Source organism: Hippocampus guttulatus, chromosome 8, assembly GCF_054856545.1.
Source record: "Hippocampus guttulatus isolate MCC_2025c chromosome 8, RoL_Hgut_1.0, whole genome shotgun sequence".
In the NCBI taxonomy this organism is placed as follows: Eukaryota; Metazoa; Chordata; class Actinopteri; order Syngnathiformes; family Syngnathidae; genus Hippocampus; species Hippocampus guttulatus.
In genome coordinates this window covers 22,071,667-22,098,598 of record NC_141268.1, presented here as the reverse complement: position 1 = coordinate 22,098,598, position 26,932 = coordinate 22,071,667, and the positions used below count along the sequence as shown (strand labels likewise).

Genomic DNA, 26,932 nt, shown 5'->3' with positions numbered 1-26,932 from the left:
GCTTCCCCCGGGATCTCATTAATACACGTGGTGCTCCCTGCAAGAGGAAGGCGAGAAGCCCCAAGCAGGCACACACCTGTGTCGGCCATGCTCATTTGCTGTGAACTTGAAGTGCTGGTGTTTGTTCTGCATCGTAAGTGGCTGTTTATTCGCCCAGTGACATGTTAACACAACACGGTTTTCCAAAGCGAAGATTAGCGAGCAAATCAAGCGTGATTAGACTCACGAAACCAAAAGTCGACCCGCCGAGTGGTCAATTTGCTAATTGGGCTACCACCTGAACCAGGTCTGTAATCCGCATTTGTTTTTGGTAACAGCGGCCCCATTGACCCATTTAATTTATTGGAGAATTCATGAACAACCAGTGACCTAATCTCTTCACTCTAATTGGCATAGAGGATTGTATTATGGCTTACTAACAAGAACGCGCTGGCTGGGTTGTGTAGCAGAGCTCGGAAAATTTACTGCACTGCTGCAACATGTTTGGACATTTTTAGAAGTACTTTGCTTGATTAAAAAAAAAAAACATTCATAAGCAGTTTGTCAATGTAAGACAAACATCCAAAGGTCATTTTCAAACATCCCCTACTTAGTGCTAGCTACGAGTGCTACATGAGCATTTCTCTTCCAGTGCTACTCAAAGATTCGGACGCATCATCTTGTCAGAGCCGTGAGCAAGAAAACGAAAGCAAATTGCTGCAACCCAAACAGTGAAGTTTGTTCTTTGTGAGTCTCTCGTTACTCCACAGAGGGATGCTAGCATAAACCACTTTTGTTCGGGAAAACTGGCCAAAATAAAGGGATTGAAGATATCCCAACAAAGACAAATCCTAGCCAGATCCAACTCTGTGATGCTACCATCAGCCTTTGAGTGACGTGGAACACACGTTTTGAACGCAATTGTATTTCTGTACCGATGTCTAAACCTCCTTTGCAGTTCTGTGAGGTGTGTCATCTTCCTGGCACACACAGTAAAGCAGTGATTCAGAGAGGAGCTCCACACCTCCTTGAAAAAGTTTGTTGTCACATTTGCATTTAAATGGACTTCTTGGCTCCATGATTGACTTCTTGAATGAGTGACAGATTAGGGCAGTGACTTTGCCTCTAATTCGCTTGCACAGCAAGAGAATTAATATTCAGTGAACAGCTAGTTAATCACATTTTATTTCATTGTATAGGCAAAAACATCGGGTGATACATTTTCTCAGAAATGTAGCTTCAATTGTACCTAGTCAGACTTAACCGCAGTGCAGTGGAATTACGATATTTGTCGCATGGCAAAAAAAAAAAAAAAAAAAAATATTCAAAGCAGGGCTTTAAATTTTCCGAATTCGAATCGCAGCCTTGCTTTTAAACTCTACCAACATTTATTTGGGGCGGTGGGCCAGCAGAGATTTCATTACTTTGTGCAAGGATCTAAAGTTGCAGCAGATGAGCGCTTATTTAATGTGTCATATTATTGTTATTATTATTTTTTTTTATGATACCAATTTAAGGGTGTGGAAGGGATGTGGAAGTAATTTGTGAGGTGTGAAGTCCCGCCAGATATGAACAAATGTACCTTGTGTTACTGAAAGGGTAATCACTGATTTATATGACAATGATGTCACCTGTAATTCATTCAGTTTCCGCCCCTCAAAAAAAAAAAACTGTCTCAGTAGGGGTCACAGTAAATTAGGAGGGGCACGCGCATTTTGGAGTGACAATTCCGCCCTGCGTTTTCCGAGATACTTTCAGAAAGCGAAAATAATTGACGGTGGTAACGTTGAGGCCTGTCACTTTTCTGACAGTTTCAGAATTCACGGCTGTCTGCCCTCTGAAATGGAAAACAAATGCAGAGCTGGTTTTTAAAACCATTTCACCCCTCAGTAATCCCTCCCTAAAACTTGCTCGCCCCATCCGAATCCGCACCTTGCGCCCCGCGTCATGGAATTGCGATTATCCACTTCAGTGTGTGCGGAGGGCAAGCCTTTGGCAACTCAGTTCAAAGATTTGAATCCCCCGGGGTGTGTATTCTTGTCGAGCTGGCGCTTTATCGGCCCCTTGGCTGTGCTGCGTGGTGTAACTCAAGCGCCTTTGAAACATTAGCTTCATATCCACAAGCAGAGAGCGTTCCCCGTTTCCCGTCGCAAATTCACAGATGGCTCCACATGTCTTCCTGTAGCTCACCAGTGGAGGAGGCGTGCCTTCGAGGCCAATGTCACAAATGCGCACGGAGGCCCCTCTATTCCTTGAGGCCTTCTTTTGCTTGACCACCGACGGCGAGGACGGATCTCAGCAAGACTCCAAAGTGTGGTCGGATCCGCCTGCAGCTCATAACATATCAAACGGCATAAACATTTGTCAAACATGACAAGCGGCACAAAGTTTTGCAAAGCTGTTGAGACACGAAAGGGGGCCTTTCGCGACTGTCTTTAGTTATCTCAGTCTTGAAATAAACAACTTGGTTTCCTCTCTTTTGACACATCATGGGGGTTGGAAAGAATTATTGCAAGAGAGGAAACATATTTGCTTTTCTGCATTCCATGTGGGTGATCTTCACAGAAATTGGCATAACCTCAAAGGATAACTGTGTTTTGTGTACATCAAAACAACACAATGGGAGAATAAAGCATCATGGGAAAAAATGGACTTTGGACATATATTGTTGAATTCAGCGTGACATACTGGACTTCAAAACAAATCTGTCAAGTTTTCAAGTGACAAACAGAATTTGGTGAGAAGATCTTTATCGAGACACGTACAATCGAACCTAGCCATTTCCAATAAAATGGCAGTCTGAACATTGAGAGATGTAAAAACATGAACATGTAGTACAGTATAAACAGCTTGTTTGTAAAAATACATATTAGCAGATGAATTAACTGTACTTTATCAGTTTTCTGCAAAATTCTAGAATGCTACCGAATAATAAGGGAGCGCCTCAAAATGCTTCCCTGGGTGGTGTGTTAAGGTCAAAACTGTCGCTTTCGCACCTTGTCACTACAAGTACAGGAAACTGGGGAGAAAAAAAAGGAGATTACATCAAATCAGTTTTCCTGATCGTGAAAAGGATGTGCTCTCATGAGCGAAAACCGCATGAGGTGCTCTTTGATTTCCGCATTGGCTGAGGAAATGCATCCGCAAAGATGTTGAGGATCACTTCATGTGACCAACGTCAGAGACTTGTGCTACCCATAATGCAGAAGGCTGCAAATCCACAGCCATCATCATTAGCGCTACGCCGCTTCGGACACTAATGGCTGTCCCTGTAGTGCTGTCTCGGCACGTTCAGATGGTTCACCCGAGACTTGATGGTGTGAACATACGAGATCATTGGGGCAAATTCACAGTTCATATAAGACACTTTAAAGCTGTCGCGTGAAGGAGCCAAACAAGAAAAATGTGATTTGCAACACCCTCTTGAAAACCGCTCCAGCTCAACAAAGGATGCTAATTGGGTCATTTGTCCTCATTTATCTTCTTTTAAGAGCGGGGAAACAAATATTGAGTCGGGAATAGATGGGAGGAAACGCAGGAAGCGCTGCTTAACTGGGGGATGGGCCTGGCAAAATTGATGGCTTGTGGATGTGGAGTCAGTGCCTGCGAATCTCGTTTTCGATTTAAAATAGCCTCATCAGCACGTTTGACATAAAATATTTCTGCATTAAACGGTGTAAAGTCAAAAGTGCGCAACCGTCTTTCAAAAAGATGGATGACCTCTTATCCTTTGGAAGGCGTGAAAATGCAATATTTGGAAAATCAATTCAGGGTTAGGACGATCGCATTCATCACGTTTCTTTATTTATTCAGGCAACGTGAGATGCCGTACATGGCCATCGTTTTTCTGTTATACGGTTAGATAGACTTTCCACCGTCTGTTTCCAAAGAGACAATAGACATTTCATTTATCAATGAGCCTGAAATCATTTTCTAGTTTTAGGTACATTGCTCTCTTCTCTCAAGGTACAATTTTACAATCAATATGCTTTCATAGCCACTGAACATAATGTGCCCCTCAGAGCCTTTGGTATTCTCCTATAATCGGTAGAAATCAGTGTGGCCTTATCGTGACACACAAGAGCTCATTAATTCGTTCCATTGCACTCGAAAACACGGCAAATTGGCTTCAGCTTTTGTTCTCCAAGACGCACTGAAAAAACAAAAACAAAAAGGGCATATCAAATAGTATCAATTATTTATCCCTAGCGACACCAGGATTCAATCTTTGCCAATTGAATTTGATGATATTGTGGTAAGTAGAGCGTCATTGATGATGATCAGCCCTGTGGCTATTCTCTGTCCTGCCTGATACAGATCAATACTCATCGTCCATGGGGATCAGTCACCCATATAGAGTCAGGGTCGGAATCCCCAGCAGTGCATCTATTTGGATCCGAAAGAGAATTGGCTTTCTGAGTTTGCTACACATTCTGGGTCAAATGGTTGTACAGTTGCTAAGAGATCGTGGTTAATTTTGTGGATCTCAAGGAAGCTATTTCATGTCAATGAATCCATCTGAACTATGCTAGCTATATTCAGAATTTCTTAATTAAGCATACATAATATCCAAAAATACAAGAGTAACCTTTGGGCACAGATGAGCAGTACACGCTAGCGTATTCAGTAAGACATGCACTCATGTGCGTCTGGAGATGAAATGCGAGGATCTGAAACTTCTAGTTGTGTTTCTGGAACCTGACTGAACCGGTTTTGTGAATCAGAGCTTGCTGCACCTTCTCTTTCCAATGGAAATTGACAATGCCTGCCAATGTAGCTCAATATAGCAGAAACGGCGATCAAGAACAGATCAAGCATAACAGATGGACGTCGATAGGAGCATTGTTGAAAAACAAATTCTGACTGCTCTTCAAATGTCGCAGGCGGGAGTTCATAAAAAGCGAAAAATGATCAAATGCAAAATCAGCCATCATGATTGCCTTGCCAACGATTCACACTGTGGTGCGCAAACGTGACAAAGTTGAAAACAGAGCAATTCCTAAACCTTCCTTTAATAGAGTCTTTCAGGGGACACGGGAACAAATGCCTCTATTCATTTGTGTCCAAAATGCTAATGCCACTGCCTTCAAGTCTTAACGCATTTATAAGGGTGCCCGTTTCGTGACACGAGATGGTCCGCACCAACTGCTGTTGGCCTGTGACTGCATTAAGAGACTGACTTATCACTTAACATGAGAACTATGAAAACAAGGCAGACTGTTTCCATCCATTTAACCCTGGCTCTTCCTCGCTCAGTGAACGAAGCGTGCTAGCATGCATCGCTACGTTGAATACTGAGATTTTGTATTGAGACAATGAAGCCTCTGTTGAGAAGCTAGCATGTGCTGTAAAGTTAAATGCTACTTTCCACAGGCGATGTTGTATTGATGTCAAGTTGTTGACAAACTACCTGCCAACAAAGGTGCAAGCTTTGTAGCTCACGTAACCTTCCACCTTCCGTGCTTGTCGAGGCTATGCCAACTCATGATAATGTGAGACTGCTCTTGTTGGGAAACCAAGTCCAAGACGAGCATTCTGTTCCATATTTCATCACAAAGGGAAACTTTTCTGGAATAGTCTGCTTGGAGTAGCATTTGTGCACAAGGCGCAATCTTCTGAGTCCTGCGGTCACAGGTTATAAGTTAAAATCTCCTGCTGACTTCTTGCCTCGGAGTGAAGTTTATGTTTTGCTCTGCTTGGTTTACACTTTGCCTTCTTGACTTAATAGCAATCTTCACAAACAAGCCATTGAGTGATGCAATGTTTGGGCTGTAGCAAAGCAATCGTACGGCAGGACTTACAAGTGCCATAAAGGCATGCGATGAATATGTTGGGGTTTTTTTTTCCTTTTCCCAGTTACAGTATGAGCATTTCCAACTTGAACAAGCAACTCAGACAATTTTGCCCTTGTGACCATTCTACTTTCCTTGGGGAGCCTTTGATTTCTTATGGATGTATTTTTATACTGTAGTTGTGGGCGTCTGCCAGGTACTTGTTTCTTGATGTCTAATGAGCCATACTTTGATTAGCCTTTACTCCCATGAATACCAAGTATCCTCAGCCTGTTATTTTCATGAAAAAAATATATATATTGAGCCAGACAATTAACTTGTATGTGTAACAGATAAAATGGCCCGAGAAGGAACACATAACGCTCGTTTGGTTGTTGACATTTAATATAAATGTGCCTCCGGGCTACGGGATCTGACATGAGCTAATTGGCTATCAAGAGATGCTTTGAGAAGTACATCGTTACAGTGTTCCCACAGCAATAAGATTCATTCGTGAAAAGCATGGACATCAAATAAACGGACTATTATGATTCTTCTGATGACAACGAAGTAAAATCTGTGATTCTAAGCGTGCCCCAACACGACGATATGACATTTTAACAATTGTTGTTAGCCCACACGCTGTCTAAAAGAGACCTCCCTGGGTCGCCTTTATGCAGCTCCTGAATGGAAATGAGAAAGAGGCATGAAAAGTCGTCCCGTCTGTCTTTTGACATGCTGTCGGTGTGAAACCCCCCACAAAGACGCGACCGCGCCCAGCGCCCTCCACACACAGATGCACACACACACACAATCAGTAAATTGTCTAAAATATCGGTCTGCCCTTCATCCCCTGCTGTGTGCTCATGTGAGACCGATGCCAGCGACAATTTCCACTGCGGGATTAGCCGGATAGTGTGACGGGCCTCTTATCCCTCGCGGTCCTGAAGGCTTGACCCAGGATGTGTGTGGGAGCAAAGGGGCCTGGAGGACACTCCTTAAAAGGCGGTTAGATCCTTACTGCTTATTATAAGGCTGAGTTCAAGTGACTGGTCAGATCTGCTTCTCTTTGTTATGCCACCATAAGAAGGAAAAAGCTTGTTTTCTGGCTGGAATTAAACCTTGTTGGCGTAACAGGATTAAGGAGAGGACGTTTTTGGAGTGTTTGCTTCAAAACCTCTGACAGCTGAGCTACTTTAGATGGAAACGATCGTCCTCCTTAGCTGGTTCTATTTTCCAAGATGTTGAGAAGTAATTAAATTAAGATGTCCCCAAAAAATTCCGCATTGCCGCTGCACTACCAATGGCTCAAAGTGTTATTGCTGCAGTGCATATCGTTCATCTCTGCATTTTCTCCTGTTTAACCTGTGGGCTGTCGCAGGTGAGGTGGAGCTTATTTGACGTGACTTTGAGTGGCGGGGTCCACCTTGGACTGGTTGCCAGTTAATGACTCGAGTCTACAATCAATGTCACACAATTAACGTTTTTGAGAACGTAAGAGGAAACGGGATTAAGAACGTAAGAAAACTCACACAGGCAGCTGAAGAACATTCCACACAGACTGCCAACCTCTAAAAACTTGCACTTGATGCAGATCGTGTGCCGCTGTTGAAGCTGACCTGCTTCTTTATTCTAGTTAATTTTTTAAAATACTTTTTTGGTGAAAATGAAACTGATCGGATGCTTTGGTGTGCGATGTGCACTAACACAAAAATATCAAATATTTATAATGTGCATACAGACACACAAATCCTTTTTTTTTTTTCCAATTTCCCACTAGACCCCTCGCGAGTGACTCCGAAGCAGTCGAGGGGCTACCAGTCGATCGCGATCCCCTGCTCTAAATGTAAGGCTGCACATACTATCGTGTGTATGGCGAGCACAGCCAAAGCCGTTACCATGCCTCCCCGCTTTGACTCCGTAGCATTGCCGTTATCTTGATGCATTCATCTTGAAGCTCATGTTTGCCTCCGTATTCTCTGTCAGCTGTGTACACACTCCAAAAGAGGCCGTTTCCACTGTGAAAGTGACCTCACTGAGCCAGCCGGAGACACAACATATTGATCCAGTCTCCAAAAAAAAACAACCCCAAATTGAGTTCGAAGGCAAGGCGACTTTAGTTAGATGGCATCATGGCATCATTCATACGCACAAGGCAATTGTGTACGACTTTACAGAAGTATTGAGTAGAGAGACAGAGGCATGAAATATATAATTTCATCCATACAAGATCCACAATAACTTGGACACATTTCCAAGATATTCTTTACCGCTCTGCAGGTTACGTGCTGCGGATGTTCAGTAGGTGTTGTATCAAGAGTGCATATCGCCGCCACCATCACCCTCACCGAGCGCACCATCTGTGGTGCTCGAACGGCAGGCTGAGTGTGCAGGAGTCTGTCATGCTTGTCTGGACGAAGGACTCTGCCTTCCTCTTCTGGTGGGGAAAACATACGTTGAAAGTCCCTGTTAAGTTTAAGCAAACATGTTCTGCAAGTGAACCGTTGTCGAAGGCGCGCAAGGTGTTTTTGTTGTGGCTTTTGAAGAGCGCTTTTTGTTCGATGGTTGCTCGAGCCGCGCTGAATAAATCCGCCGTCAACACCGATCTGGAAATAATTGAGAAGCAGATGAAAGGCCAACAGTGCTGGAATTCTGCCTGTTTTTCATTGACAGTCACGGATCATTAAGAGGACCGCGCAAATACAAACGCCGCGATCCCTCGGGCTTGCTTAGTTCCAATAGTTTTAGTCATTTGCAAACTGTGAACTCACTTGAGCTGCTCACAGTTTCAACAAAGCTTCAACAAAGTGAGTTGTTTGAAGCAAACAACTCACTCTTGTATTAAGCAAGCAAGACGAGGAAGAAGCAAGCGGCAGCACGGGAGAATATTTCATCTGTGCATCAGTGATCAGAATGGAAAATGAAAGGACCTTGAATGTCAAATGCAAAACATCCCCTGACAATTCTGGTTTCCAGGAGAAGAAAATATTGATTCTGTACACTGGTTCTTCCATACACGTTTTGTTTTTCAACTCCAAAATGTGTGGTCCAGAAGAGTGACACGAGAGCCGAAAAATACTCGTACTGTTATTGGGTTCCTGCTAGCCTGAGGTGGGACAGCAGGTCGAGAGAGCATTATTGTAATTCCACCAGAATGATACATTTGCAGACTTCCATCTTGTAGCTGTCTGATAACATTTCATGATTGCTGCTGGACGGAGATAAGACGCATGTCGCAAATTAAAGATGTTGTAAGCGTTTACTCTGGCAGCAGAGCAGATTATTTTGGGGGGGGGGGGTGGGGGAGATTACATTAAACCACGGCATAGTGAATGGGGACTGTAGGTGACTGCAGACATAGCTTTTTTTCATGAAAAACCCAAAAAAAAGTTAATTGAGTTCGAACATGTACAGGTAGGTATGGACTGTAAGTCAGGTCGGTCGATACTATCCCATAGGAAATTCTGCTTGGTACTTGAGTGGGGACTTTCTCCGGGGGTTGTGTCCTTGACATTGTCAGGTGCCTGCCGTGACTGCGTGAAGCGTTTCGGAAGTGCCTGTCTTGGTGGCCACCCATCTGGCTTGGCTTTGCAGGACCGCCCAGCCCTCAGGGCACCCAGCATTTGTGTCGCGTTCACAAGGCTTCCCTGTGTTTCTGTGGCTGCAACGACAGCTCCATCCTGTTGTGGCAACATGAGTGCTCGTGGACTCTGAGGATCTGCCAATGGCATTGCACAAGAGTGCTCTCCATTACTGACTTTGGCTGAGTGCACTCATTCGAGTCCCCTCGCACCCTGCCCCTCAAAACAACAACAACAAAAACCAAGTCCTTCAACGGATCCGGTGTCGCTGACGGGATTTGTTCAACATGTTAAGATACGACATGGAAGCCGGAATATTTTATCGGGGCGGGGGTATTGCACACAAACATCAATTATGCACTGATAAATCATTTTAATGCTGCATATTTCAAACCATCAACCTCATAAAAAGGTCCAAGAAATAATTTACCTTTCTGGCTGCTAGTTCCGTGAAGGCAAGCAAGCTTTTGTTGCATTTCCACTGCGGCTACAACTCACATCAGCATAATTCAAGCATAACCATCCCCCTATCTCACTCCTGCCTTTCTCCTTGGTAAAACTAAAATCTAAGACCAGTGCCTCCATCGTTCATCATCCAGACTGGGTGCACTTCACCCCCCCCCCCCCCCCCGCCCCCACCCCCACCCCACTGCCCCCCTTTTTTGCTGTGGGAGAGTGCTTTAGCTTTTGAAGATGGAAGGTTCTTATCAACAGTCTCAGCACTTCAGCCGAGCTTTCAGTCACCCCAGTCCGTCAGTGTGGCTTTTGAGTCGAGCTCCCTGTTCATCGGAGTAGAACAATCAGGTTCTGTGTAACGCCAAAAGTCGAAAAACGCTCGATTAGTTCATTTGTTTCGCGACTCAATGTTCTTGCCGAGCAACAAACTGTGTGTGTGTTTTCCAAAGAGTAGACCAGTATGAATACTTAACGCCAGTGGTCCCCAAACTACGGCCCGCCTCCACATTTTGCCCGGCCCCCTAAACAATACCAGAGATGCATTCTCATTTTGTTTTCAGTCCGGCCACGTGATGGAGACTTGTACATGCATAAAACATTACATTCGATTCCACCTTTGTGCCCCATCCGAAACCCTTTGCTCCAAAATAACAAAGCAACTCCTGGACATACCCTTATCAAATAAATAATGTCAAAAAGATTAGGTCAGAGAATAATTGATTGGTTGTAATTTACTTCATTAAGAGTGTTATTATTTGTTCTCGGATTCCTTTTTTCCTGTCCAGATCCCAGAAAAGGTTAACATTTAGTTATGTGTAACTTTATGGAAAAGACCTCTGTGATCATCACACTTTTTGTTACAAACTGACCCTCTACAGTGAAAAGTTATTTGGCCCTCACTGGGAAATGTTTGGGGACCCCTGACGATGTGTATGTGACAGCGAGTGGTTGTTCCTCTCTCTATGTGCTCAGCGACTGACTGGCGACCAGTTCAGGGTGTTGCGCTGCCCAAAGTCAGCTAGGATAGGCTCCTCCCCCTGCCACCCTTGTTCAGGATCAGCGGTGATGACAATGGATGGATTTTCCAAAATATTCACTTGAAGATAATTTAAGTCTATCCGTTCCATTTCATTTGCTAACCCTTTGATTCTGTGGTTTTGTGAAAATAATGCTGCCTTTTAAGAGACTGGATGTAGCAGGTACGCCGTATACATACGGCGCGTGGAAATAAATGTCATCATATTCATCTTTTCAGCTCGCATCCGTATGTTTCCAGTCTACAGCAAAAGAAAAGACACTCGAGTAAATCACTGATAGTCATTTGGAGAACACATGTGGGGTCTTTTCATGCCTGGAAATGTGGTTGCAATCACTATTTGTAATGCACAAAAAAGATTGAGCCATTGTTCGTATGTGTTTTTGTAGCACCGCTAACAGTTCATTTTAGCCACTCTTGTCATGATGACGTTTTTATCCAGCTTTGTTTCTAGTTGTGTGCCGCAAGGACGGCTTGGGGAGTGGAAGTTGCATTCCACCGCTCCTTTGTCCCCTCCATGTGAATAGTCTTTTACACGAGGCTTTGTGGGATTGATTGTCAAAGGCTTAATGAGCGTCTTAACCAAGCCGAAGGCTTTAGGCAACATATGTGACCAGGGTCCTCGATGCTCACGTTCCTCCATATTAAGCCTCGCTGACAAAACTCGGAGACAGCTCAGCTCTGATTCTTCCGCCCGTTTACTAACAAATACTTGCTGTTTATACTGGATGTTATTGCATTTGGAAGGAATGTATACATGCCTTATGGGGACCAGCGCAAAGGATGATGTCACTTGTAAGTACCGGTATATACACCAGATTGCATGTGTTCTGTGTTCTCTTTCGAGATCAACTCTTGAGCAGCTCAAAGCCGGATTGCAATTGACTGTAAACCGACCGAATAGCATTGAAAAAGTTAAGTCATGATGCTTACCTCTGGAATATTGCTGCCTGAATGTCACAATATTTTAAAAATGACACATTTTTACACCATCTTATTAAATATTTCTGCTAGTGTGTTTGTCATCTTCTACAGGGATAAATGTGTCATTTGCTAGTCCACATACATACTTTTACACCTTATTATGAAGACAATTTCTGTATAGATGCGTAAAAAAAAAAAGACCTCAACCACTATTAATATTCAGTTGTGCAATGTTTATAAACCTTCAGTATTCGGTATAAATACAGACAGTGCATTGTAAATCCCGAGTTGTCTGGTCTTGTAATCATTCCATTGGATTTGTCTCAACGCAACCTCAGCCTGACCCTCCAACAGGAAGTAGGCCACATATTCTGATCGCCGGATCATACAGCGTACCCGCTGTAACATTGTCCAGATGCTTTGCTCAGAAACAGAACAGGAAATTCAAGCAGTGAAGTATAACACCGACACTCTTGTTTTGCTGGTAATTCTGCTCTTCACGGAGAGTATTTCCCTCATTTTTTGTTCAGATTGATATGAGAAATCAAGCCTGGTCGAATGGCTGAAATACGATCTTTCGTCTTGTGGATTTGAGAAACAAGTGCCATTAATCATGTCCCGCTGTGGCATACATAGCAAGATCAGGGCAAATTGCCAGCCTTCGTCAAAGCAAGTGAAGAAATTCGGAGAGAGAGGAACCCCGTGCTTGTTGCCACAAAATTACGACTCCAGTCAGCGCAGTCCAATTAGTTAATTCATCTCTCCCTGTTGTGATGACTGTCCTGGGCAGGGGGCACTCCTGTTGGGCTTCAAAGACGCTAGATCAGAAGCAAAACGATGAACTCGTCATAAGACGAGATCCAGACAGGTGCGGCACACCTTCCCCTGAGCTTAAACATATGAACAGGTTCAGAGGAGGGACAGCACATGCGGCAATAATCAGATTATGTCACGTTCGCGAGGTGGTAGGTGGAGGAGCCCAAAAAGCAGGGAGGCAGGAGGAGTCGTTTGGACTGAGCAAAATGTATTTCACAAAAATACAAACAGGAGTACACCGGAAAAAAAACTAATTGAAGTATACAAACAAGGTCCTGAAAACTACAGGAGACCAAAATAACAAACCGACGCCAGAAACAAAACATGACACGCACACACACATACACACATACAAACACACACACACACATATTGCCAGCCCCAGTTGAAGGTTAATGTCAAACTAAACATAAAATCAAGGGAGTGAAAGATTTTTTTAAACACAGCTGAATTGGCTTTATTTTTCAGATTTTTGCCTGCTCCCTATACCCTGTGAATAGTGCCATGTAATTTTGTTTAATTCTATTGAATGATGTCACTATTGCATGTTTTTACAAAGCACAACATTAAGTGCTCCTTTTTCCCCATTACAATATACATGCTAACCATTGTTGTTGTATTTTGGAGGAAGGCTGGAGCGGATCAATGGCGTTCTCATTCAATTTCATGGGAAAATCTGATTTAGGATATGTAGGGGAATGAATAAAAATCCGGTTTCAAGGCACCACTGTGGAGGCTTGATGATCAAAATAAGAGAATATAATTGGTCTTCACTTTTCTTTTCTTTCTTCCTATATTGTGACAACTCTCTGGACTCTGAGTTCATTTTGGATCAGGGAGGCCAGACTTCATTAGTTGATCCAGAACAGACAGGTCGCAGACCCTCGGCGCCCCGGTGCATCAGCTCTCTATCCAACTCCAACTGAGCCTCATTTTTTGAGTGCCGGCGCCCTCACTCCCTCTCTCATCCTCCTGTGACAGTCCTGAAAGTGCCCTCCGCCTGCTAATGCTACACATTCCTGAAATATTAATGGTGGCATAATTGAACTGTCACGCTCCTGAAGTGCAGCAAAATTGGACAATTACAGAAGCAAATTATCCAATATTGTTCCCACTTCCCAATCTCATTTAGTGTCTTGTTTCAGATTTTGCGCAACCAATAATGTTTTTAATAATGGATGACTTGCATGGCCAAGCTTGTAGTAGCAAATTGAATGCGCTTATTATTGTCAGAGGAAAGACTGTTTGGGGGGACGGGGGGAATAAAGAAATGCCGCAGGTTTCTGAACACAGTGACACAGTGTACGCCCAAAGATAAGAAAAGTAATGCACTTTGTTGATCAATGGTTAATGATTTTGGGGGGGGGGGGCATTGTAATTCTAATGACTGTCAGAAGCGTGTGGAGCTCCATCGCTGGTTTTAAGCAAAGGCAATATTTTAATCCATCCTGACAAAATAGTGAGTGAGCTGCTTAATCCTATTACAGGCTTTGACAGTAAACTACACTCAGTCCACACGTGCCCGTCTGTTGTCTTTATGTGAGAAAGCAGCAGATGGTGCCAGCTCAAGAGCCTACCGATCTGAACTTTGCATGGTTTCTCTTGGACCCCGCACCGCCCTCGGCAACAAATCCACAAGCGTGCCGAATTCCCACCCAAGCAACTTTTCTGTGTGATCTTCCGATGGAGTGAGCCGTGATACAGTCTGGTGACTTTGTAAAACGTGCACTGTGTTTGAGGGTCAACGCCAAGGTGCCAGGGCAGGCCAGATGGCCGCGATATAAGGAATGAAGCTTGCCAAAAATATCCAACAGGGTTTGCCAACTTTTTTTCCAACAGTCAATAAGTCATTGAGTCAGTCATCGAGATGCAGAATTTGCTGCAAATATGTCAAAATGCGGTTGGATGCCACACCATCAAAGCCTGAAGCGAAGAAAAGTATATAACCACCTAACCGCGTGATATGGAGGAATGTGGAAGCCGAAGGCTTGAGTTACCAAATCTGATTCGTGCCATTCGGAGGACTACACAAAGGAAATAAAAAGTTGAACAGCACAACCGAAGGCCCAAGCGTCATAGCTACAACGCTTGAAGCAGTTTTGTCACCTGTCCACCAGATCAACACCCGAAAACCATGGGACGCTTCAGATTTTTTTTGTGGGCATGATTTTTTGCACCGTCACGATCTTGACATTCCGCCAGCTACATCAAATCGGTGTAAACTGACAACCTCATATTTTATTCATGATGACAATTTGGACTGATGTTTGTCCTAAAATGACTTTTTTAGTTTTAAATACAGACAAAATTGGATCACGACCAACCGTTAGAAGTCTGCACTTGAGCCGAGTCTATTTGAACCACGCAGCTAAAAACGGAATGGCTACATTATATGTTAGCCTTTGGAGTATGCTGATTTCCACGCAAATATCTTTCAGTAGTTTTTTTGAGTACAATGGTGTATGTTTTTATTCAAACTTCAAATGTTGTGCTCGAACAAAAATAACTCCATGAGGACCTCGGTTGTAAAAGTCGACAAGACATTTGCCTTGTAGCACCTCAAATGATTCAAATACTTGGCAATTTTCTTACTGTGGTTTTGAGCCCCCCGCCCCCTCTGCTCCTTCCCAAAATTAAATGATTTAAATCCAGATGATTAATTTCAAAAAAAGATTAAAAATGGGCAAAGCATGAATGCATGATGCCTGCAGGAAATTGAAAGGTTTCTTCACCAAGAAACATGTCACATGACATTGATCAATCGATTGGAAGGTTAATACCCTGCAAGATGATAAAGTCGGCCAAGGATGAGTGAAGCGCCCATGAGCAGAACAAAAAAGTTCTTTGTCTGCATTTCAATCGTCTTTCTGGATCTTGACTGACCCTTTTTTCAAGAACACGACTTTCCAAACGGTGAAAAGTGATTGGATTTGCCTCCCCTTCCCGCCTCCACCGCAGTGCACCCGAGGCCCTCTGAGTCTTGGCTCCCCAAAGTTCGGGTTCATATTGGCCTTCCCCCAGCGAACACTTTTGACCCTCCTGCCCGATTCATCAATCTCCGGCGGCTCTGATCGCTGTTGAAAGGGGCGGAGGGTTAAGAAGACCCCGGGGTCTTTAAATCAGGCCAGCTTTAGGGGACCCCTCATGTGCGTCGTAGACGTCCGTGACTTCAACGTCGACATGATCACTCACCCCACTCAAGTCCTTTGCGAACCTCCCATGACCAGATGGCAGTGTTCGTTCTCAAGAAATGTTTTTGGGGAATCACACCTCCTCCTCTTGAACAAAGTGTGCGCCCATGAGAGCAAGCTTCTACCTTTTGATTTTATTCGGTGTGGAATAGCATTCGTCAAAACGTGTGGGAAACAAACAAATGCCTCGGGCAAGTGAAACGCTGCTATTTACTTCCAGGAGAGGTCACGAGCACTGGCTTGCGATTGAGTGTGGAAGGCTAACCGAGAGCCCTGAACCCCGCTGCTGATATATGTGGGTGGATCTGAGGTCACAAGATGGTTGAAATCGTCGTATCGACCCAGGAGGCCCCGAGTTAATACCATTAACTTGAGGAATGGTTGTTCAGATCAGAGCGCCTGGTCATTGGAGAACGCGTCTGGACAGAATTAATTGAATCTGCCCCTTGGTCTCTGGTTCGTTATGAATGACTTTTCTTCAATCGCAGATTGAGAAATGCAAACGTCACACGACACACTCCTGATGTTTAAAAAAAAAAAAAAAGAAAAAAAAACCTACGCACCTTTTTCAGTGCGTGAAAATGTAAATAGGAACAATACTGCAGTGTTTGTTTTTTCTTCAAAAGTTCCAGTTTTGTGTCTCAAATCTCTTGTTGTCGTGCAAACAAAAATGTCACCATAGCAGTTTTCAGTTGTAGTTTATAACAGTCTAAGAGTCGAGGCCGGTCCTCCATGGAAGCGCAGCATTGTTATTTATTATTTATTTATTTTACAAAAGTGACGCGTATTTGTGCAAGTAAATGTCCGTCGTGACATGGAATTGCACTTGATTTGCGCAGGAATGAGCTTGTGTTTTTTTTTTTTCTTTCTCACTTTCTCTTGACATAGATGTGTCACCGTCAAAAGTACGGCTTTTACTCCTTGCAATTTATTCGCCCATTTCGGCTGTGACTAACATGCCCAGCGTCTTACCAGGACTTTTCCAGTTTTTCTTGCTTCTTCCCAAGCTGGCAAAGCAAGCTCTTTTGCATGATATAGTGAGCGGGGTCACCGTCAACCTGCGCAAGCCAATTGCACCCTGGAGGGTTGACACTAAAGCAGGCAAAGTTCTCTCTTTCCACTCTCTGACCGCTCATGTGCTCATTAGGGCTTCGAAATCTGGAAAAATGTCGATTGCAGGCAATGCTTGAACTGCGAACTGTTAGACAACTATTGAACGATGCTTCGCGGTCCTCAGGCGGCAACATCGCACATGTTGCCCCATGCTAATTTTGCAAAGCTTTATTATCACTCAAACAGTTATTTGATTAAATCACTGAGGCTGTGAATTGGACGGCTTGATTTTAACATTTCAAATGATCACAGTGCACTTTAACACATTTGTCAGGTGTCCTTATTTTATTTTTATTGTCCAAAAGCAAATCCACTTTATGTGGCTATGGGCGTTTCGACATCAAACTAAAAAAAGTAAGAGGCGAGTGATGGAGTTTGCACTGCGTGTGGGCGGTTGACTCGAGTGGGTAGGTAGGAGACTTTGATGTGAATATTTCGTCGCAATTTACATGTTGAGCAGAGCCCCCGGTTGCCGCAAACGAACATGTTGAGTGTGCCTGGTTCTGCATGGCTGACGAGAGGGAGCGGGCGGGCGCTCAGTCGCGGGGGATTTGTTGTTGTCTGGGCTTTGCCAGAACGTGGGGGGGAAGGACTCACGGGGGGCTTCTCCGTCTGCTCTCTATTCACAGGTACCACCTCTTCACCACACCAGAGAGAAAAACTGAGGAAACACCAGGGCCCGCTCGTTTCTTGACGCCCAAGATCAACAATGAAAGCCATGACGTTCCAGAGAAGCTGGAGAATGGCGGCCATTCTTGCCCCAGTCACCTTTATCTGTGCCTTTCATGTTACTGCAGCCCTTGAGATCCCGCTGGAAGGTTAGTGGCAACTTTTACTCTTTAAGACAGGACTTGAAATCATAAAGAGAAAAAAAAAAACACACACAGAAACAATTGCTCAACTTGAAAGTGCAAAATCACAACCTTGGATTGTGAGAAGAGCAAACTTCAACTTGCTTCATGCTTTTCAACCGTTTAGGCATGATTTTTTGTTTTTCCATATACAACAGCTGACCTACCATAATCAAGACGGACTCAAGTTTTTTAGGGTATGAGCCATCCCTCGGCCGAGGTCTCGACATTGTTGCAAACAACGGTGGCTGCGACGGTGTCAAAACCGCGTTTGGCAGATCGTCACAAGTTCTTCAAAAAAAATGCTTCACTCAAGCTGTTTGTCGCCCTTCCCCGTTGAAGTTTACACATTGCATATTTCAAAAAGAGCACGCCGGTTTGCCCATTAAAAGTCTGCTAGCTTAATGCTAACGCATGAGGAAAAACATCATCGAAGGGCTAACGACGCTGGCATCGGTGTTGTGAAAGAAACCTTCTAACAAGGAATATCTCAACAGCAGCACATGCACGGGGAAACTTTATGGAAAACTATTGCTGTGTGTGGCGCTTGACACCCAAAATTTCAACTTTTTTCTTTTTAAATTTTTTTTTAATATATATATTTTTTCCTTGAATGCCCTTGGGGTGACCATCTGTTTTTTTTTCCCGCATTTATGAAGCACTAGCTGACATCACCATCTCAAATAACGCAGCGTTCAAATCCATTTGACAGTGAAGTGAATTGTTGATCAAGAGATGTGCAGATTTGCAGGGATGGTACGGCTGACTTTCGGGTCGGGTACTTAAACCCTCAGCTGCCACCTTTCAATCACAGAGCCGACCCCCGACGGAGGCAGACAACCATTCACGGTCACATTTGCACCTACAGGCAATCTCGAGTCTTCACTGAAGCATTTTTATGTGGGAGGAAGTTGAACCATGGCGACCGCCCCCACACGTGCGCACGAGAAGCACACACACACACACACACACACACACAAGCTGAACACAGGAAGACCTGAGCTGAGATGAATTCCAATTTGCAGCTCATCCTCGGTGCTGTGGGGAATCTGTGCTAACCACGTAGCAACTCTGCAAGGAAAGGTTATTTATAATTCTTACAATTGCGTTTGTGTACTATCATAAACAAAAAGGCAAAAAAAAAAATCTATTCTCATTGGGAGAAGGAAAGCGGTTGAATAATTTAGAGTACGCTTACTTTGATCAAGCACTGTGTGAATGGAATATATTTACTGCTATTATCCATCTTGAATCATGTTTCTTGGATCGTTTGTGTTTGTGGGTATTTGAGTTTCCTTGGAAACACATATCAAAACCTCCTCCTCTGAATTATTCAAGACTGTCTCGCAGGGTTCGATAAAGAGCAGTTCAAACATTTTTTTTTCTTCTAAAAAATGAAAAGAACTTTTTGGGAGGTCTGTCTTCAGGGGGGGATCGCATGTGACAAAAAGGAATGAATCCCCAACTACTTTTTACTTTGTTTGTATTCTTCCCACTTGCTGCGCTTGGATTTTCTACTTTTAGGTCATGTCAACAGTAAGTTTGTTCCAGCAAACTGTAACTTTGTTTGAATTCCGTTGCCATCTCAGTTGTTCATCTCGTGACGCATGATGTGGAACACACCGCCTATGTTTGAGCAGGGGCCCATCCCATTTCACGTTGAGCCTTTTTTGTTTTTGTTAAGCATTGTGGCGATTGTGTGTTTATCTTGTGAAATACGTTGCAACTCTCAATTTCTTGTTGTATTGCCTAAATAGCTATATTCCATTGTACAGTTATGCCTCATGGTACAGATACATATAAACCATTCATGACTCAAAGAATAGCACAAGACACCAGCTCTAAAACCTGCACCGTTCAAACTATATTGACTGTCGTGGAAGTCCGCATGGGACCTTTTCCGAGTCACTCCAATGTTCAAGCTTTCTGGTTTGTGTCCCAGTTGAGCAGCTGCCCACCATCACCGCCCAGTCGCCAAGCTCCCTGATCGCCTTCCCGTTTGATGAGAGTTATCCCATGACGTGCGAAGCCAAAGGGAATCCCCAGCCGGAGTGAGTAGCGACATTGGCATGGCTTCGGCTTGATGGAAAGCCCGAAAACAATGACACGTTGCCCAGACCGGGACAAATCTCGACTTTGTGGTTCTCGGCATCAACGCTGGCCATCGTGCACGCTGCAATCTCAGCTGAAGGCAATGCTATGTCACAACTTGTGCCGTGTAGATTCCGATGGATGAAAAACGGCCAAGAATTCGACCCCTCTTCCGACCCCCGTCTGATGAAAGAAGAGGATTCCGGGACTTTTGTCATAGCCAATAACGGCAACCTGACAGAGTACCAGGGAACGTATCTCTGTTACGCCTCGAACAAACTGGGGACGGCCACATCGAAGGAGATTGAATTCATCGTCCCTCGTGAGTAACACATACACCTCCCTGTGTGTGTGTGGGTGGGTGTGGGTGTGGGTGTGTGTGTGGGTGGGTGTGTGTGTGTGGCGGGGGTTGTGTTGCTCTATCACAGCTCTTTCAGAGCTAAATGATTTGAGTAACTGTCGGTTGACCCGCTCGCCTGTGAGTCAATTTGTTGTGGCAGCAAGCTTTGAAGCACATCTCAAATACGCCGAGGCCTTGAGCCTCTCCATCTGATTTGAAACAATTGCATTTTTGCTCCCGCACACTCGAAGCGCATCCTGAGTTCCGAGGTTGACCACTTCGGTTTGGAAAAGCAAAACACCGGATTCTCTCAGAGCCATCTTTGGGAGAACATCAAGGCTTTGCTCGTTGTGTCGACCCGTGCGTGACGCTATTTGAAGGATTTTGTATGGCTTTGTCTCCAGATGTCCCAAAGTTTCCAAAAGAAACGCTTGATCCTGTTGTGGTGGAGGAAGGCCAGTCTTTTACTTTAAAATGCGACCCGCCCAAAGGAATACCCCCTCTGCAGATCTATTGGATGACTATCAGTAAGTGGTGCTACTCACTAATAAATGTTATCGCCGAGCGTCACGATGGCTCACACTTTCCACTTACAGTCCGTATACGGTACTAGTATGCTGTTTGTCCTTATTAGTGAGATAGTTCAATACACTATCGGACAAGTAGATATTGTATTTTTTTTTTTCCACTACATTGAAGATCTTGATGTTAACTAGTCATAGTGTCACTAGTCATACTAGTAGCACACAGTTGTCAACTCAAGCACAGTTTGCCCTGAAAAAATGAATTTAGCTCTCCCTGATAACCAGCGTAAAGTCCATGCACGAGTCCGCTCCGTGTCCTCACAAGTAGTGAAAAAATGTTCTCCTCGAGTGCCTCGGTTGTTCAAACAGTGCGCTGACTTGTCTTACTGGTGACGACAAAAAACGTACTCGACAGACATTAAGCTCAGTATGAGGGACATCCCCCCCCCCCCAAAAATGTTAAAATTGCTTTTTTTGTCACCTTATTTTCTTGATTAACGAACGACTGACGTGTGAATATTTGGTATGTGCAGACCTCCAACATATCGAGCAAGACGAGAGGGTGTCAATGGGCTTGAATGGAGATCTGTACTTTTCACACGCGGAGGAGAAGGACAGCAGGAGGGACTACTGTTGCTTCGCTGCCTTCCCAAGAATACGAACCATCGTTCAGAAGACAGCCATGTCGGTCGTTGTCAAGACAAGTAGGTGCATTATTGTTGGTACTATTTCCTCCTTAATCAGTAGGATTTATTTGCACTTCCATATTTGCCATTAAACCGCCGCGCCGGTGCTGATCCGTCTTGTTCACATGCATCCCACTGGTTTTAGTTTGTGAGTTCAGTGGTATTTCTTATTTTGCATCCACTTTTTTTGTTTTGTTTTTTCATCCCATCCTCCCACATTTCAGAAAAAAGTCACGGCATGAGTCCTGAATCTGGTGAGTTTTGAGAGAGAGAGCGAGAGAGAGAGAGAGAGAGAGAGAGAGAGAGTGCAATAATCATCTCTACTCTCCCTGCTTGATGTGCCAATTAGCTAATGCCATCCTGCAGCGGAGGCCCTTGCTTATGACGCCCTCTGGTGTCAGAACAGCGAAACATCTTGTCAGGGGAGAGGACTTGAAACTGGAGTGCATTCCTGAGGGATTGTGAGTTCAACCACGTGTATGCCAGACTGATTAGAAAGAAGATGAAACTGCAATATGAATCTTTCTCTCAGTCCGACTCCGCAGGTGGAATGGATCAAAATAGGCCATAAGCTTCCAACGAGAGCCAAACTGGAGAGTCACGGAAAGCTGCTGATTGTGCCACGTATTGAACAAGAAGACGGCGGCAAGTACATGTGCAAGGCGAAGAACAAACTTGGAGAAGTGGTCCATTACTTCACAGTCACCGTTGAAGGTACGTCAAATGAGCAGCGACGACGTTTTGAGCTCTTCATTGAGACGCAATTTCATAACAAGGTGACCAGCAGCTTCTTAAAAGATCAGTGTGGAATGGGATTTAGGGAAATTGTTGTCATCGTCCCGTCACACATGCAAAACAACCGAGGAGTCAAGTTTTGTTACGTTTGGAAAGGCGGACTATCGCTTTCTTGCCATGGGGCTCTCGTGCAAGGCTGATGAAATGCGGTCAACTGCTCCCCGCTTGTCTCCTTGTAGCTGCTTTGTCACCGCTGTATTCGGTTTGATCAAAATCACCCTGATTGCGTGTCTTCGCAGAGCCTCCGGTGTGGCTGTCGGAGCCCGAGAGTCAGCTCAGTACGATTGGCTCCGATGTGCTCATCAAGTGCTCGGCGACTGGCACTCCGCAGCCAGCGATAACTTGGAGGGTGAATGGGCTGCCTCTGCATGGTTCGTCTTCATGCCACTCGTCTCGATCGGCAGCAGCTTTGTGTCGCTTCGCGTACACTTTCCGAAACTTGCCGCATGATCGCGAAAACGGTGCACGAGAGTGCCAAAAAAGCCGCGCGGAATGCTCGCGTACTCTCCCATGCTCAGGGGATGGGCGGAGTCTTCTTTCAAATACTTTCAGCTTCGTCCTGAGCTGTCACCAACTCAGATTGAAATCTCTCGACTGGGATACAAAGATGGTATCCAAAGGAGCTATTTTTAACTGCCCAATCAAACAACAAGATGATACCCATCCATCCATTTTCAAATCCGCTTATCCTCACAAGGGTCGCCGGCACACCCTGAACTGGTTAGCAGCCAGACATTTTCGAGTGTTCCATTAACCTGCCACACGCGTTTGGAATGTGGGAGGAGACCCGGAGAAAACCCACGCAGGCACTGGGAGAACATGCAAACTCCACACAGGGCGGTCGGAACCGAAATCGAACCTTGAGGCGGATGTGCTAACCGGCCGATCACCGTGCCACCCAACAAGATGATAGTATAATAATAATTTAAAAAAACCGAACAAACTGAGAAACATTTGACTATTTGCTCTGTCTGTCATGAACAGGATTCAAATATGCCATTAACAAGGAATTTGTTTGATTGGGCCAGGAGCCAAACTACTGGCAGTGGCAATCATGATGCTGGCATCAGAACGTACGCTGCTTGCCAACACCGACGTAGCTCTCGGCATGCTCCGATAATGTAAAGTGAACGACGACCAAAAAAACAAAAACAAGTGTGGGCACCAAAGTTTTCCTGCTTATTCAACCGTCTTGACAACAATGCCGTTGTTGCGTTCAGTTGCCTTTGATCTGACTTTGCAGAAGCCCCCGCAGCGAACAGGAAGGTGTTTGACGACACCATCGTTTTGCACAACGCCAAAGCATCTGACAGTGCGGTCTATCAGTGCCAAGCGTCCAACCGACACGGAACCCTCCTTGCCAACGCAAACATCATGGTCATGAGTGCGTATCTTTGATATGACTTGACTTAGCGTGTTCTCCTTTCAAGCCAGTCTCCGAGCTTGATGTGAATGACAATGTTGGAATGAGTGGCAAAGTTGCGCCTTGCGAGTGAGTGACGCGGACGTGGATGTGAAATTACTCAATGACTTTGCACTGGAGTCGGTCAGGCAGGGAGGCCGCTGCACTGCGCTGCAGCTCGATGCCGCGCCTTCTTTTGTTCACACAGCAGCAGCGCCGTTTGGCGTCGCAAGCTCACACTGCTTCTCATCCGCATCTTCCGCTTTGCAGATCTGCCTCCAATGATTCTCACAAAGGAGGGCGAGGATTACACCGCCGTCGAAGGGAGGGGAGTGATGATGCACTGCAATGTCTTCAGCTCCCCGCCCTCCACAATCACTTGGTGGGTGGAAAGGCCTTGCTATTCTTCCTCGCAACAATAGGGGGCGGTAGATCTCAACCACTGAATGCGCTCGGCATGGCCGTCCACCATGAAAACCTCTTTCTTGCCAGCATATTTTTTATGGGTCCCCGATCCTTGTTAAGTGTGGTGTTTGACCTTAACCCAAATGACAAAGCGTGCCGTTAAGAAGCAACAGCAATGACCGCGTGTCGATCAATCATCAAACCTGCAAGTTTACGACCTCGTGCCGTCACGTTGCCATCAACATACGTTCAGTTTAGCTGGCAACAAAGTTGACTATGCACAACTCAGGAGAACATTGGAGGAGATGATAGCAGAACCCGTTCTAACATACTCGTCCGAAGCCCGATGATGATCCCCATCATTTGAATCTTCTGAAAAGTTGACACGTTTTTTTTAACGTTTTGACCGTTTCCAGGAGCAAGGATGAGTCCTCCGAATCGCTGGTGGGGCCGAGATTTACCGTGCACGGCAATGGCTCATTGGAGATCTACAGAGCAGAAAAAGAGGACACGGGACAGTATACATGTTACGGCAAAAACACAGAAGGGACATCCGCCATCGAAGCTTCGCTTTACGTGAAAGGTACGACGCGTTAGAATGGATGCGTTTGTAGCGGCTTGTCGTCGGAGGCAACTAAAAGAGTGCCCTACTTACAAAGATCCCACGAGAATAACCGTGGCCCCGGAAGACCAGCGGGTCCTCATCGGCACCACGGCCCAGCTCTCATGCCTGGCACAATACGACAAGTCCTTCGTCGACGACTTTCGGCTCCTGTGGCAAAAGGACGACGCGGACGTGGGCTTCAATGATACAGAGAGTTCAAGGTCGGTCGGCTCCCGCAATTTTGTACTGCGTTGCTAAAAATTTTCCCCGCGGGAGTGTCATTTTAGTGCTTCTTTGTTCATCAATATTGTTGACAGATACTTTGTAGAGGACGGCAACCTTCAAATTTTCAACGTAAGCCACGGGGACCAGGGCGTGTACAAATGTGTAGCGAGAACTCCGGTGGACGGGGCCACGGCGTCGGCGTTGCTCATGGTGCTAGGTGAGCGAGCGTAGAAATACAATTTCATGTCCAGCCCAGGAAACCCTGAGAACATCTTCACCCAATGACATTTGACAACAGATCAATATGTCAGCGAGCCTCAGCCATGGTCACACCATATACGGCTTTCATCGTGAAATGCTGGATTTCACGCTATAGTAAGCACAGACGAAAATGGTGTGTCCAATTGACTCCATTTTTTTTTTCACTTTTTGGCAGACTTCAAAAAGTGCACCGTATCTGGATTTTATTTCGTGCAGCCAACTCACAGAATGAAATTGAGTCTATTCTACACTGACCCAAGTTTTTTGTTGAATTACTCCATTCGATTTTGACAAGTCGTCGCACAAAGTCATCTGAATCCAAATACATTTATAAATCGACTATTCATCGACGTAAAGAAAATGTATCTGGATCCAGATGACTTTATTTGTGCAGCAACTTGAGGATATCAAATTGAGTAAATTCTAGACTTAAACACGTTTTTGTGGAGTTGACTCACTTTGATTTTGTCAAGTCGTTGCACAAAATAAAGTCACCTGGATCCAGATACATTTTTAAATCGACTACTCGTTGACTTAAAAAAAAGTATCTGAATCCAGATGATTTTATTGCGTGGAGCCACTTAGCCTACTCAAATCAAATGAATTCAACCAAAACTGTTGCCAGTGTCGTTTTGACAGCACCGCAAGGCATTTTAGTGACGCAGGCCATTCCACATCTGCTCACTGTCAGGATAATTTGATTGAAAATGGATGCCTTGGCCTTGGTTCCCGCTCAGATCGATGCGTCTGTGATCCGTCCATGTCTCTGCCCCCGCCGCCCCCTCCTCTCCGAAACTCACGTGATGGTTTTCAGATGTCCCTGATGCACCGGAGCACTTGGTCCTGTCAGAACACAAGACCAAAAGTGTCAAACTGAAATGGACCCCAGGGGACGATCACAACAGCTCGAGCACAGGTAAAAGGAAAAGCCGTGCGCGAGTGTGACATGCATCGTTTTCTGTTCCAGTTTAGTTCAAGTGCGTTGTTCGTGTTTAGCACAAGTCTATTTTAGCGCGTGTCAATTATTGATCCACCAAAGCGTCAATTGTGATCAGTGCATCTGTGGAACACACAAGCCCAGAGCAGGAGGCCAGGAGAGCGCCGCACAGCCTGTGGTTGAATCTGAATTTTTTTTTTTTTTTTTTGGCGAGAGCCGGAAACGCTTCGGGGCTGATTGTCTCTCTCCGCCTTTCCACAGAGTTTATTATTCAATACGAGGAGAGCCAGTGGGAGCCTGGAAATTGGAAGGAGCTGCTCAGGGTACCTGGCAATCACGCTTCGTCCGTCCTCAAACTACACGGTCACGTCGACTACCGTTTCCGTGTGGTCGGGGTTAACGGTGTCGGGAGGGGTCCTCCCAGCCAGCCCACGGAGAGATACAAAACCCCTCCGACAGGTCCGACATGCCCGCCGTGTGTTGTTAAGTCGACTTTATACTTTTGGATTAAGGAGCCCGGGGCCACGAAAAGCTGCCAACATTCAAACACCCAATTGATTCCACTCCTGTTGAAAATCGGCTCCTTTGTGTGCCTACTTTGTATTTCACTTGAGATTTCTTTCACACTCACAATTCTGAGAAAATCGTTACTCGCTCTTTTCCGCAGCCCCTGACAAGAACCCGGAAAATATCAAAATCGAAGGTCATTTGCCGCATGAAATGGATATCAACTGGGAGGTAAGAAAAGAGCAGGGGCGGGAGGGTTGTATTATTACCCTGCAGACAATCTAGTTGTGCGAATAACTCACATCTGCGACGTTTTAAGTTTGGGGAAGATGAATCATTTTCAATTATTTGGCTTTGATCTTCGTTTGAATGAGGATCCAGCGAAAGCTGTCCGAGAGAAAGAGAAGGTTCATATTCAGATTTTATTGCGGCGAGAC

General features: G+C 45.0%; 1 protein-coding gene across 3 annotated transcripts in view; it reads left to right on the top strand.

Annotated features, from left to right (window-relative positions):
• The window catches only part of chl1b (cell adhesion molecule L1-like b), a 56,306-nt gene that overhangs the window by 14,565 nt on the left and 14,809 nt on the right, over positions 1–26,932 (top strand). For 2 of the 3 annotated variants that reach the window (XM_086117515.1, XM_086117512.1), the window contains exons 4-20: positions 17,497–17,685; positions 19,661–19,769; positions 19,941–20,131; positions 20,554–20,676; positions 21,207–21,377; positions 21,584–21,613; positions 21,709–21,820; positions 21,892–22,073; positions 22,394–22,525; positions 23,398–23,538; positions 23,827–23,938; positions 24,378–24,544; positions 24,621–24,786; positions 24,883–25,007; positions 25,866–25,967; positions 26,250–26,447; positions 26,656–26,726. In XM_086117515.1, coding sequence (XP_085973641.1) covers positions 17,577–17,685; positions 19,661–19,769; positions 19,941–20,131; positions 20,554–20,676; positions 21,207–21,377; positions 21,584–21,613; positions 21,709–21,820; positions 21,892–22,073; positions 22,394–22,525; positions 23,398–23,538; positions 23,827–23,938; positions 24,378–24,544; positions 24,621–24,786; positions 24,883–25,007; positions 25,866–25,967; positions 26,250–26,447; positions 26,656–26,726 — 2,241 coding nt within the window. In that variant the 5' untranslated portion in view covers positions 17,497–17,576. Of the gene's footprint in view, positions 1–11,445; positions 11,619–17,496; positions 17,686–19,660; positions 19,770–19,940; positions 20,132–20,553; positions 20,677–21,206; positions 21,378–21,583; positions 21,614–21,708; positions 21,821–21,891; positions 22,074–22,393; positions 22,526–23,397; positions 23,539–23,826; positions 23,939–24,377; positions 24,545–24,620; positions 24,787–24,882; positions 25,008–25,865; positions 25,968–26,249; positions 26,448–26,655; positions 26,727–26,932 lie in introns of those variants that run through there. The other variant, XM_086117513.1, reaches the window with a different exon arrangement.